Raw genomic sequence first — 14614 nt, 5'->3', positions numbered from 1 at the left:
TCCACTAACCAGAAAACAACACTATAAATCACGATGCTAGCAAGAGCCCCCCACCCACCACACACACACACACACACACACACAGAGGATTGTTGCCATGGTGAAGTGGGAAGAGACATCACCTATTACAGGGAGATGTCCGAAAGGTGTAGAAGATGAAACGTATGCCGGACGTGAGCTGCTCCCCCAACTTTCTGACCAATTATGTTAACATTCTGTTTTTATACAATAAAATACACAATACAAATGTTTACTGCTAGGGTGAGGCATGCTTTAGTCCCTTTCCATTAGTATCTACTCAGATCAACTTGCTACGTTTTTCAGGGTTTTCCATTAGGTCATAGTACCTGGTACCAGGTACTTTTTTAGTACTTGTTCAGCAAGGGTTCCAAGTGATCCAAGCAGGTACTAAAATGTGACGTGGTCAGACTGAATGCCACCATGGCTGGTCAGTAGCGTTACTTGATAAGTCATGAGAGGATATCATTCACAAAAATCAAAACTGCCTATTTTGAAACCCAGCAGCTAAGGAAATGGCTACAAAAAAACAACGCAGTGTTCCCTGGGAGTGAAGAAAAGCCACGAACTGGGCAGCAGGTATATCTTCACCTTGACCTCCATCTTTGTTGTAGTGTTTGTGTTGCATAGTGATTATGTTATGGGACGCGACATAATTAATTAATGCTATGACAACAACCACGCACATTTGGAGGTGCTAACTTGTAATGGAAATGTTGATCTGAGTCAACAGATCAAGTCAAGTCGCTCCGAGTAGGTACTAATGGAAAAGGGACCTTTGTCTCTTTTCTGAAAATTTCTGAAAATCTCTCTCCGCTTTAGCCCCTTTATTTTTTACGAATGTGTTAACCATGCCTCTGTTTCCAGGGGCAGGATCCTTTTGGGATTCCTGCTCTTCGTCCCAGCACACCTAGTGTTAATGAGCACACCTGTGATTCATTATGTGATTCCACTGCCTCTACTTAAATGGAGAGAAGCCCTTCATCCAGTGCCTGATCATCAATCATCACCTTTAATGTCCATCTGTGCTGGAAATCCTGCTATGTTTGTCTTGTGTCTTGTGAGAGTTGTTCTGTTTGTTGGGTTGCTATTTTGCAGATCTGAGCCTGTGCAGAATTAAGAGCATTTGCCTCAAAATATTGTTGCATATTTCCTGCTTGTAGATAAACTATTGAACTTTTATTCTAAAGGACCCACATTTGAGTCCACCTGCGTTAATCCCCTTGACCAAATGATATGTTTGCTCCCTTGCGATGCTCTACTTTGCCACCTTCAGTTGCTGTTTGTTTTTTCTGCCTTCAGTTTTGTATTTAATAACTGAAAGCATATTTTGGCTTACTCCTGGCTCTAACTCCTCGACAGATGTTTGTGTAACCCCTTGAATTAAAGCTGAAAGCCTCCACATAAATTACATGTTGAATGTATGAATTAAAATCCACTGTAGTAATTTGTAGAAGCAAAGTTACACAAATTGTGTCTCTGCTCAAGAAATGATGGCCCTAACTGCGTATTCCTTCCCTGAGTTTGTTACACCACCTTGAACCATGTCTTTGGTTCTTTGATCCTCTCTCCTCTATTTCTCCTTCCTTTCCCTTCTACCTTCTAGCTCTCTTTTTCTTGGCCATCTTGCTCGTCTTTCACCCTTTGGCTTGGCAGAAGTTGATCACCAAGTCCTCTTTTCTTTGATTTGCAGACACCCACACATGAACACGCACATACAAAGCATGATCTAACACATCCACTGACACAAATACACACAGAGTACACTTAGACACACAAACGTGCACACTCGACAGCAGGTTACCATGTGTCAGTGACTGTTCTCTGCTAAGAGGCTGTGGGCGATGTGATGATGTCGAGTTACTGTGGCGATTATCTGTTGCCTGGGCAACGCTTTCACAACAACCAAATGTAGCGTACAAGCACGGACACACGCTAACGCACACCTCTACTCAGGACTGGAGAAGGGAGACGGGAAAAGCAACATAGTCTCACTTACACAGACACACATGGAAGTCCAGACATAGGTGCTCTCAAATACACCTGTATTTACTCCCACATAATCGGAGCCTGCAAAGTGGAGTTAACGTACTTTAACAGAGAATGTTTAAGTTGGAGGCGCCTATGAAATGTTTTTCCATATAGATTCCACCAAGTTTAGATAGGTAGAGAGGCAAAAGACAAAGGTAAACATACATAGCGAGCAAGATAAGATACAGAGTTGTTTATTATGTACATGTTGTAGGTCTACAAATATCGACACATTAGTATAAATGTGTGCAATTATGCTATATCTGCTGGAAGTATGCATAAATACCACTGCCGAGGTGAACAGATTCAGTTTCTCATCAGCAAGATTAAGCGAAACAATTAAATAAATATAAAACTCCTGTTCTCTGAAACTGCAAAATATGGTTTTGGCATTGGATTCACCCACTCAGAGCCTTTCTAGTTGATTATAATGTCAGACATTCTTATTAGGGTTGAGTAGTTCAGGAGGGGTGGGTGGTCTGGGAATGGTGTGCAATGTAAATGTTAGGATTGATACTGATCCTTTGTGTGTGTCTGTGCGTGTTTTATATTTTATTTTTATTTTTTGCAAAGATAAGGTAACTGTGTAAAATAAGACAGTAAGTCCCAGTAAACATGACTGCAATATTTTGTATAATCACAACAACCGTAACAGCACTATCCACACATTTTCCACTATTTGTCTAGATCCAGTAACACAAGTGCATCATTACTGGCCAAGCACGTGAATTATTACACTTTTTCCAAGTTCAGTTGGAGGACACCGGCGGGCATGTAATGAAATGTACAATTTTCTAGCTACAGTATAATCACTGAATTGGAAAATATAATACTTGTGTATGCAAAATTGCTCAGCCCTCTCTTTTTCCTGTGAATACCAAGATCTATGTGATGTAATATCTCGAGCTTAGCCTGTGTGCATCTGTTCCAGGATCTCTTCTTGGTCTGAAATGTACCAAATAAGCCTAAACAACCTCAATTAGCTTCTTCTCTTGTAGAGGAGCACCAGTTTTACCCTGACTCACCTCTTTACTTTATCTCAAAGAGTGAGCCCAAGATTCCTTCAGAGAATGCTCATTTCCACTGCTTGAATCTCTGATCTTTTTCTTTTAATCACTACTACATCTTGAATGTAGAACACAAACTGACCAGTAAATAGACAGCTTCACTTCCTTCAGCTTCACTTCTCACCACACCAGACCAGCCCGTCTTCTGCTCCAATCTTCTCACCTGAAGGCAAAACCTGAAGGTACTTGAACCTCTTCACTTCAGGCAGAGACTGATCTCTAGCCTGGTGTAGGCAGTAAACCCTTTTAAGATTGAGAACCGCAGCTTCAGACTTTGATGTGCTAATTCTCATCCCAGCCACTTCACAATCAGCTCCCTGAGCATGCGCTTGAAGTCATCGTTCGTCAAAACAACAGGACTACACCTTCTAACAGACAGTAAAGATGAGATCTGAGAAATGTAACAAATGATAAAGGTCAGTTCATTGAGAGACTTTTACAAAAGAGCAATATTTAAAGTTTAAAATGAGAACTGGTTACATTATTATCCTGAAAAACAACAGTAGGTTGAGTTTAGATTGTATGCAATTACCGGATTGATGTTCCTAGAAAAATAGCGAGCTCTTGATGATGACGATGATGGTAATAATGCTTGTTTCGTAGCCATTCTGTTTCTTTTCTAAATTGATGAATCAATGACACCCTCGTCCCCTGAGATATGTCCTATTTTTTGATGTTTTTATGAATACCTGGTTATAATAGCAGCATTTTACCTTGCCAATAAATGGGCCTGAACAGAGATGAACAGCTGGAAAAAGACAGTGCGCCTCAAGGATAAAAACACAGACTGACAGAGTCAGGAAAATTGATTTTGAAAAAAAAATGGACAGTTAAGAGCAGAGATAGAAAGTATGGAATGAAAGTTTAAAATTAAGCAAAGAGAAACAGAGAGTACAAAAACACAGTGTAAACAATAAACAGTTCATGAGAAAAGATGCTATGTGAATAATTTCACTTTTAGATGTCCTAATACTCTATAGTGTATATGAATACCCATTTGTGCTTACAAAGCCAGTCAGATTTGCATTAATTTGAATAATAAAGTCACACTAATTTGATAGCCGCTGAAAAAAGGGGGGAAAGGAAAAGAGGAGAGGAGAATAAAACAGCGAGAGAACTAAAACTAATAAGACAGCATTAGCAGAGAAGAGTCGAGTAAGTGGAACTGCAAAGTGTGACTCATCTACAGTTAGCAGGACCTAAAGCTCGCACACACAAAAACCCATTAAACACTTGTGCTACAATCTGTCATCACTATCATCTCTTATTGTCTATGTAGCTCACACGTTTTATGTAAACACAAAACTATAATCACTCTCACATTTTTATGTCCAGCACTCGTTATTTTGCCTGGATACATCTTCCTTCAATTCAGTTATACAGAGATGCATGCTCACACACTCACGCCAACACACCCACACATAGAAATCCTTACACTCTCCCTCTTGTCTTGACATTCACGCAGTGCTGCAGCTATACACCAGATAAGGGCTCCTTCCTGCAGTCTGTTCGCCCACCTACTGCATCGCAACGCAGTCCCTTTTAGCGCATGGACTTCCTGTCACATACATAGACAAAGCTGTCTTGTGCAGGTGGTGGACTGGTCATTATGCTTCTGACCTTTTGAGACAGACTTAAAAGAAAGAATGCCATGTAATTTCAGCACACTTTTCTGCAAGCCAAAGGTCCAAAGTACAAAAGAGAAAAGAAAATGCCAGTCTTTTGAAAAGATTGCCTAAAAGACTTTAATTAAGACATTTAATTAATCAATGGAAAATACATGAACATATATATATATGATATATACTTTATTACAAAGCAGAATTTGTGCCAACTGTACCACAGAAATATGTTTCCTTGGCTATAATGTTGTTAATTCATAAATCATTTCTATTCATTTCTTATCCAGGCCAGAGTTGGATACAGTACATTTACACTGTAAGCCATCACAATTCACACTGTACCAGTGTACCACCATAGGACGTGTGTGAAAGGTTTTGATTCCTGTTTTTATCCAGTTACTATAGTAGCAATCTGGAGTTTTAGTTGTTGTGCTCTTGATTTTTTTTTTTAACCTCTTTTTCAGAATTAAATGTTTTTTCTGCGATCCTCTCTTTCGCTTCATTTTTCAGTTGTTCTATGCTGAGCTCAAGTTTTATGTTAGTATTTCAGTTCTGGTCCAGATATCGTTTGTATCATTTTAAATCCCTGCTCCCATTCCTGTGTTTCTTCTGTTGATTTTTGGTTTTGTTGGTGTTTTCTATCTCATCTGAATTTCAGATCGGCTAAAATAAATACTTGCTTGTAGAATTCTTCCTGTACTTTTCTCAGAAATTTGTTATTGATAACTGTTAGTGCCCTTTTGGTGTATTCAATTCTGAAATTAAAACTTTGACAATGTAGTAATCATGGGGTGTTTTTTCCTTTGTATAGTGTAACTGTCCTACTGGGAATGAACTTTAATAGGTTACCAAATGAAATAAAGTATGAGTGTAAAAAAAAGTATCAAAAAGAAATCAAGAAAAACCTTTTGCAATCAATTATTTACATTTACTGTTCACAGACAAAAGGTGACCCATTAAAGAGGGTATCAACACAAAGAAAATCCAATTCAACAACAAACAAAAAAATTCAAAGCTCATATTCAGTCAAGGCTGCTGAACTTTGCGTGGTTCACAGCACTGCAGACAAGTCTGTGGAACTTACATTTTGCTTAAGCAATATTTTTTTTATCTAAATAAATTAAAATAACTTAAGAACGATGGGTTATTTTATGATGCCATGATCGCAGAATTTTGATTATCAGCATTATTGGACTGAAATCTTCTCAAGGATCTCAATTCAGATCTTTGTGTTGGTACATTTCCAAGTGTCCTTCATCCTTCCATCATCCTTCTGGCTGAAATTTGGCTGATGGCCCCTCTGCTTCAACTACAGAAACAGGACAATGAGCATTGAGGTTGGGCTGTGTTCGGTGGTCAGTTGTTTTTGTAGTGCACTTAATGTAGTCTTGCTTGTTGGCATGAGAGCATTAAAGCACTCAAAAAGGCAAGTTTAGGAACAGAAGCATGTATACTTCTAAAAGTCATATGGCTGTTGCACTTTCATGGGTTTGTAGCACTGTGCTAATTGGAATTAAGGCTTTGCTCTAGCTGTGATTCTACAATACTGAGTTTCAAACGTTCCTCTCCCTGTCTTCCTCTCCTTTCCATCATCACCTTTTCCACACTTTGTACTTCATCTGTTCCTTCAGCCTGGTCTTTAAGATGCACTCCTTCACTTTTTTCGATTCCATTAGCCACCCCTGCCTTGCTTTTACATCCCAGTTCAGTTGTTAGCACTCTCAGTCTCTCACTAGCCTTGTTAAAGTAGTTTTCCAGCTCTGCCACAGGACCCTTAGCAGAGAACAGGTGATCCAAGTATGCCTGAGTGTACTGATCCGAGGTGATCAGATCCAGGTTAATTGAGGAGGGCACTGTTGTAGAGGATGTATCAAGCCCAGAGACTCTCCTTCTTTTCCCTGTTAATTTAAGACAATTCAGTTAATGCAAATCCACTGAGACTGACAAAAGTAATTTCACTACTTACTTAGACAAAATCTACCTGTCTCAGTCTCTATGGTGGACAGAGGGATGGTCACACTCTTTCCTGTCTCTCTGTCGGTCACAGTGAGTCCAGTCATGGTGCCTTCTTCTGGCACCTCACTGCAGGGGTCAGTTGCTGCAGGAAAACTCCCTCGACATTTTCCAACACACACTGTTTTAGACTTATAACGCCTGGAATGAGGAAAGTGGAGAGTGACGGGTTTGCAGGAAGAATTGGGATGGAAGAAGAAAGGACAGAAAATGTCAATCAAGTGACGCATTTATCTCTGAGTTAACACCATTGCTCTAAAGTTGTTTCATAACATATACTTTATAAAATCTTAATCAATAACTTATACAAACATCAGTTTATTTCCACAGCATTGCAAGGATGTTTCGTAGTTTACCCTTTTTCACTTATCTTATGTAAGGGTTTCAAGCATTGCCTCTCTGGTTTCAGATTTTTTTCTACTGTAAGCAGAAAGTCTAAATGCAGCAGAAAGTTTAGAGCTACATTTTTCTGACAGCTTGATTAGCGTTTTTGTGTTTCTGCTGTCATATTTAGAGCAAGCTAGAGAGGGTGTCTCATAGCAGATAAGCAGGCACTCAGCGGCTCTAGTATCCACTGTCAGGGTGCTTGTTAGGGTTCTGCTACCGCTGAAGTGTGGTGTGTTTGCTGTGTAACAATGCCTCAAATACTTTGTGACAGGCCTGTACATTCGGCCACAGTGTCAATGACTCATGTAAACTGATGTTGTCGTTGTTGTTTTCCTTTTTAAAGTATCATTCCAAATATGTAAGTGTTGAAGTGATTGTTAAACAGCAAGGAGGAAAAGAAGAGAAATTTCTGAAAATGCTTTCAGCCTAGTTGAGATGTTTAGTTGACACAGTCATCAGATGCAATTTCTGAACTATGCTGTGCCCAAAAGTGAAGTTTTGGAGCATCTAAAAAAGACACAAAGTCATCACATACAGCATTATTGGCTGGAATGTTGTTGTTGTTAAAGCAGTAAAATTCTCCTCCCTGTCTGATTGGAGCATTTAGTGTTTTACCTGTAAGCAGGCAGGATCTGTGTGAGATCTTCTTTGTATTGCTGCAGTGCTGCCCTTGCAGACAGAGGCTTAGCCTTGCTCTCAAGGCGAGCCAGGTGAACCAACATTTGGGTGTGAAAGGATGCTCCGCTGGCCCAGTGTCTCAAAGACCTGAAGGAACCAAAAAAAACACTAATTGTGAGTCCTACTTCATCTGACTGGATAGTTCTTTGTAGAGTACTTCTTTCTTTTAGTCTGTTCTATGTAGTTAGTTATTTAACTTGTCCAGTATTTCTTTTACTCTATAATGTCATCCTCTACTCTACTGTATTCTATCACCTGGAGTCACAATCTCCCCCTAGCAGACACGTCTTCAGCTGGGTGAGGGTGAGGCTGAGCTGGGCCTCAAGTCTGACAGCATCCTGGATCAGCCTGCTTTTATCATTCAAGCTGATCCTACAGCGCTTCAGGTATTCCTCCATCACCTCCTGAAGCTCCCAGACTCTCTGCTGCAGGAAGAAATTCAAAGATGTATACCTCAGTATTTTAGAAGCAATTCATTTGGTGTTGACATCCTGCAGCTTTTTACAGTTATTCTTATCACCCTTAACATACAGTATTTGTAGGAGCATGCACACAGCTGGCTGAAATGTACTGTTATAAACCAAACTAAGTAACCCAGCTGAACAGGTAATGGTTAACACATTAAACATTCCCAGAAGATTAACAGTCTTTATTCTACATTTGGATTTAGTTACATGGTGAATTGTCAGAATATTTTTTTATAATATATAGCTATAAACATCCAGTGACTTAATGGTGCATTTATTCTTGGTCAAGAAAGGTCAGCTTAAGTATGCAAAAACTGTTGCATGGGTCCGTTTTACAGAGTAATGGGATACATGTAAACCTGTATAACTTCAGTTCAGAAACTGCTCCAAGAGCCAAGATTTGAATAATACTGATCAACACAGTGGAAATACACAGAGAAAGGATATCATCATGTATTGTTTGTATTGTTTTGCTTTTTATTTTCTATTATAACTCCTTCACTAGTTCCTTTAAGGCTTTACCTGGCATGACGATGATCCTGCTGACTTCCCTTTAACACCCGACTGTTTTGCTGACGTATATGCCATATCCATAACCATAGAAACCACTAATCCCACCAAGCCCGCCAAGCGTGGCTCATCTGAGAAAGTTGACAATCGACTAATCAGGTCCCTCAGGTAGGTGGGCGCTTTGTTCCCAATGTCATTCTGCAACTGGGTGAAAAGAACAAACTTTTATAGCCTGCTGAGTGGTAACAGAAATCCAGCACACTGTTTTATATTATCTGCGTCAATAAAATTAACAGCTGTGAACAGCACCTTCTCGTCGTGATATTGGTCTGTGTAGGCTATTATATTCATTTGTAAATTCTTTACAGTCCCAGTAGGACTCCTTTTAAGTGTCATTTTAATCGCAGGTATCAAGGCAACAACATCGTCCTGCTCGTCTTGCTAATATTCATCTGGGCCTTATGACTGAGTGGCTTTAAAGGTGATCAGTGAGCACTTTCACACTTAACACACAACACTGTGTTTTATTTTCTCTCTCTCCGTGCTATCTCAGTTTTCTGCTTTCATGAACAGCATCACAACTTTCCAAAGCTTACTGTCGCACTTTCTTTTAAAGCTCTTTAACCTGCTGCAGTTGTTCCTGGAGGCGGTCCTGGGAGACAGAGCTGTCATCATGACTGACTAAAAGGAGCGGATGGACGACTCCCAGGTCAGGTACTGCACCACCTTCCAGCATGGCATCGTAGAGGAGAGAGCCAATAGCGTCCTTCACTTGAGAAATTTCTTCTTCAGTTGAGAATAGCTGCCCCATGGTGTGTTTTTGTCTCTTTCTTTCTTTTGTTTTAGTGTATTTACATCAACAAACCAGAAAATATCCCAACTTTATGACAGCATCTGTGGAAGAAAAAAGAAAGGAGGATAACAAAATATTCTAAAATTAGGGGGTTTACCACACCTTGCGAATAGCTGTACAGTCTACAAAATTCAAGACACAAACAACAGATCTATTTGACTCATGAGCTGTCACAGGATTCGCAAATTACCTCCAAATATCACCGTAATGTTTCGCACTAACATTCAGCAACGTTTTGGTCCCATCTGAGCTCTCTGTTACTGCAGTGACTTGTGTTTTGGGCAGCCGACCCTTCTACTTCCTCTATGCTGCAGTCGACTGTCACCAAGACAACACACCTGCACAATATTGCTCAGCAGTAAACCTAGAGCTCCGCCTGGCGGCAGATACCTGCAAGTGCAAGCTCGATGCATCTTCAGTAGCAGTGAGTGCTCTCAATACGAGAAGGTTTTTGGTTCCTGTCAGCATTTGGTATATGGAGAACCAAGGCCTCTGAGATTACATTACTTTTTTAGATGATATTTTAAACTGCAGGCATCATAGTGAAGTTATATGAAGGACCTCCTGAAATAAGCCGGAGGACTTTGGGAATGAATGTAATAGCTACTCTTTGTGGCAGTGTTAAACATTGAAAAAATAGGCCAAGGTCTTTCATCTTTTTTTATTGAGCTAAATGGAACAATGGCCTTGGTAGTGGTGTGATACTGACTTTTTTTTTTCTTTCCTTTTTTTACTTGATGAAATATGGGGCGAGGGGATTTGGGACTTTATGTAGTGTGAGTATTATTCTTTGTTAACTGGGACAAGGGCTTGTGCGCCGTCAGGTCAGAGTTTTGTGTATACAGCTAAATTAAATGCCCCACGTGGTATTGCAGACCTTAGATCAGGTCAGTGTCTATATGTTGACCATTTAGACAACTCACCGTTCCCTTTCAGTCGATTCACTCGGTACAACACGTAAGCATGGGATATCACACCCTTGCGTGTCCTGGCTGAAGAAACCCTTATTCACGCCTTTAAGGCAGGTGACGTGTGATGACACGCGCACGGCCCCGCCCGCACATATAGCCGCTGTCATCACAGTCATCCCTCAGTTCTTACGCTCTTCACCTCGCTAAGAACACCTCTGCTGAGTTGGGCTAGCGTTGTCTGCCGACTTAAACTTAGCTTAACTGCCCCTGTTGGTGTTAGCCTCTACCACGCAGTTGGTGTGTAGGCTGCCCGCGGAGCGCTAATTTCAAGTTTTCCTCATTGTCGGCCCAATGTGCCGCCGCTGCTGCGCCGGTCGGCCACGATGACACCTCAAGTGTTCCCGCTGTTTCTCATTGTTGTGCCCCAGAAAAGGTGCCTCCAAAATGTATGAATGTACATGTTTCCATGTTACAATCAATAAAGAGTGTTGTTTATTCTCAAACAATCACAAATAGGCAGCACAGGCAGCCTGCAGGCAAAATGAGCCAGGTCAGGCAGGTGATGCAGTCCCCTGCAGACACACTGGGGGGCGACAACGCCCCGCCGACGGTGCTGCCGGTCAGCCGGCTGGCTGCTCACTTTCCTCAGTGGCGCGCTTGTGCTCCCTCTCCGTGGGTGCTGCGAACCGTTGCCATCGGTTACCGGTTGCAGTTCCGGGTCAAGCCGCCTCGTTTCCAAAGAGTCGTAAACACGACTGTCAACACCGAGGCGGCCATGATGCTCATAGAGGAAATAAAGGCGCTATTGCAGAAAAGAGCAATGCGAGTGGTCCCCGCTTCGGAGACAGACAAAATTTGGTACAGCCGTTTTGTTGTTCCGAAAAAAAGGGGGAGGGCTTCGTCCCATCCTCAACCTGCGAGTCTTGAACACATAGCTACCTACGTACAGCTTCAAGATGCTAACACTCAGACAGCTCTTGAATGCAGTCGGCCGGGAGATTGGTTTGCAACAATCGGTCTAACAGATGCTTATTTTCATGTGGCTATACACCCAAAACACAGGCAGTTTCTGAGGTTTGCATTCGAGGGCGTAGCCTACGAATACCTAGTGCTGCCGTTCAGGCTGTCGCTCGCTCTGCGCCCCTCAGAGAGAGAGGCATCCGCATCTTAGCCTACCTAGACGACTGGGCTCTTGTAGCGTGCTCCAGAGAGCAGGCGGAGACACAGCTCAGCTGTCGCTGGTTCTGTCACACATTCAGACACTGGGGTTCTCTGTGAACTTTCAAAAGAGCTCGCTAATCCCGAGTAGGCAGATTTCTTTCCTCGGTTTGGAAATATGCTCGCTGTCCAGCCGCGCACGTTTGTCAGAGCACAGAGTGGCCACGTTTCATCGCTGCCTCGCTCAGTTTCAGCTGGGACGCAGACTGCGAGACGATATTACGCAGCCCAGCGCCAGCTGCACATCAACCACTTAGAGCTGTTAGCAGTGTTCTTAGCTCCAAAGCATTTCCGCCCAGTCCTGGAGGGCCAGCATGTCTTAGTCAGGACGGACAATTCAACAGTGGTGTCTTACATAAACAGTCAGGGAGGAACACGCTCTCTCCCCCTGTTGAAGTTGTCTCACTCTCTGCTGTTATGATGCAGTGTTCATTTTCTGTCTCTAAGAGCCACCCATGTCCCGGGCCACCTGAAGCTGGGGCCGGACCTTCTCTCCAGGGAGGATCCTCTGGTGAGAGAATGGAGGTTACACCCTTTAATAGTGGCTCAGATGTGGGATCTATTTGGCAATGCGCAAATAGATCTTTTAGCTTCCTGGGTAAATACTCACTGCCCCCTGTTCTTCTCCATAATCGACCACGATGCACCCTTGGGCTTGGACGCGCTAGCGCGCCAATGGCCAGACGTGCTCCTGTATGCATTTCCCCCAGTGGAAATGATATCTCCAGTTCTAGAGAGAGTGCGTCGGCATTCCCATTTCAGAGCGCTAGGGCCTGATCTACTAAAGGCTTGTACCGCCACACTCTCCCATTTCAGTGCTCTATTGTGGATGTTTTGACATTCCTGCAGGAGCTGCTGGATAAGGGCCTTTAATTTTCGACAATTAAGGTTTATTTAGCAGCTATATCTGCTTGTCATATTGGCTTTGACGGGCTGACACCAGGTGCACATTCCCTCGCCATACGTTTTCTGAAAGGGGTTCGCCGGCTGAGGCCCGTGCTTAAGTCCAGTGTCCCTGCTTGGGACTTGTCTTTGGTGCTGGAGGCCCTTTGTAGCCCCCCGTTTGAACCCATTGAGTCTGTGGATATGAAATTCCTTTCATATAAGACTGCATTACTTCTCGCTTTGGCTTCGGCAAAGCGAGAAGTAATGCAGTCCTTTTGCATCTGACGAGCAGATGAGGATGCATTCTCTTTGTCCAGTGCGTGTGCTACGCACCTACATTGAGTGCACTCAGAATGTGCGTTTATGTGACCAGCTGTTTGTCTGCTTCGCTAATTGAAATAGAGGTAGAGCTCTGTCCAAACAGAGGCTGTCCCACTGGATTATAGAAGCTATCTCACTGGCATACGGCACCAAAGGTCTTGCTTTGCCCCACGGGGTGAGAGCTCATTCCACCAGGGGGATGGCAACCTCATCTTTTTAAAGGGGGGCCTGTAGCTGATATTTGTGCGGCAGCTAGTTGGGCATCACCGCACACTTTTATGCGGTTTTATTGGTTGGACGTTACAGCCCCTTCGGTGGCTCATGCTGTCCTTTCTGCTGGGTCTACCACTCACTAAGGATGTGGTGGTCCGATTCCGGTTCGGTGGCTGCTCTGCGGGGCGTGTATATATGTCCCATACTTATGTGTTGTACCGAGTGAATCGACTGAAAGGGAACGAATAGTTATTTCTATAACTTTTGTTCCCTGAAGGAGAGGAACGAGGTACAACACAAGGTGGCCCCACTGAGCAGTGGCTATATGTGCGGGCGGGGCCATGCACGTGTCATCACACGTCACCTGCCTTAAAGGCGTGAATAAAGGTTTCTTCAGCCAGGACACGCGAGGGCGTGATATCCCATACTTATGTGTTGTACCTCATTCCTCTCCTTCAGGGAACAGAAGTTATAGACATAACTATTTGTTAGTGTGTTGGGTTGCATCATGTTATTTTGGACAAGCAGCATATGCCATTTTGGATGCTGACTTTAAATGGAGTGGCAAGCAGACACGCCTGACAGCCTCTGTTGATCTTTATAATTCAGCGTCAAAAAATAGCAGATGGTGGAAAGAATTAAAGGTCAAGGTTTTGTTTTTGTTTTGGGGGGGTGAAACACATTTTCTTTTTTTACTGACAATATCACAAATTCAAATGCTTATTGTTGAGGTCATTGGTGAGTGTTGGCCCAGTGTTTGGTGACTATATAAGTATATCAGCTTTCAAGTATGATACTTTAAAGTTGCGCTAATCATTAATTTTTGTGTTGCAATATTATCTGTATAACAGATAATTAAATATGTTTTAAGTTTTTTTTTGTATTTTGCTTCAGTCTGACCAACCCTAATCAGCCTCGTTTAAAGCTGCAGATGGCAGTTGTTTTTATCAGAAATTCTCTGATGAACTCCTGTACCTGCCCAGCACAACACAGAAAACAGACCAAATTAGTAAATGGGTGGTGAACATTCGGCAGTTGGAAAAAAAAAAGGATTCCCTCAGGAACTGATGGAGAACATTGCCAGACAGCACAATAAACCACACATGCAGAAAACAAAATCATTTTTCAGCATCCACATGTCTGCTGTCCATCGTTGCGCTCTTCCCCATCACTTCTTCTAGCTGACAGTTAGTTGCAGTCAAAGGAGCTTGCAAAGAAAAGCGTCTGGTAGGGCTGGGCGATATGACCCAAAATTCATATCTCGATATTTTTTAGCTGGATGGCGATATAAGATGTATATCTCGATTTTTTTTTTTAAGCCATAAGTTAAGAACAAAAAGAGAGTTCTTAGTCACACTGTGTCCCAGATGTCACACGGGCACTTTTATTTACATACAGCGTAGATATTACTCAAAAATAA

The 14614-nt window shown here is 42.4% G+C and overlaps 1 protein-coding gene and 1 pseudogene across 1 annotated transcript; one reads left to right on the top strand and one right to left on the bottom strand.

Annotated features, from left to right (window-relative positions):
• Positions 1–5887: 5887 nt before the first annotated feature.
• LOC146619714 (uncharacterized) lies at positions 5888–9920 on the bottom strand. Its single transcript, XM_085369265.1, has 7 exons — positions 9837–9920; positions 9419–9687; positions 8806–8997; positions 8072–8241; positions 7754–7903; positions 6720–6892; positions 5888–6636 (listed from the first exon to the last, which is right to left on the bottom strand). Exons 2-7 carry the CDS (start codon positions 9602–9604, stop codon positions 6242–6244), a joined length of 1266 nt encoding a protein of 421 aa, XP_085225391.1. The 5' UTR covers positions 9605–9687; positions 9837–9920; the 3' UTR covers positions 5888–6241.
• A 1178-nt stretch (positions 9921–11098) lies between these two features.
• Positions 11099–12613, top strand: LOC146619713 (uncharacterized; annotated as a pseudogene).
• The last annotated feature ends 2001 nt before the right edge of the window (positions 12614–14614 follow it).

This window comes from Diplotaxodon limnothrissa, linkage group LG13 (assembly GCF_057381915.1).
Source record: "Diplotaxodon limnothrissa isolate DT_005_m linkage group LG13, D_limnothrissa_male_GT1.1, whole genome shotgun sequence".
In the NCBI taxonomy this organism is placed as follows: domain Eukaryota; kingdom Metazoa; phylum Chordata; class Actinopteri; order Cichliformes; family Cichlidae; genus Diplotaxodon; species Diplotaxodon limnothrissa.
The sequence above is the reverse complement of the archived record's forward strand: the minus strand, read 5'-3'. Positions and strand labels throughout refer to the sequence as shown.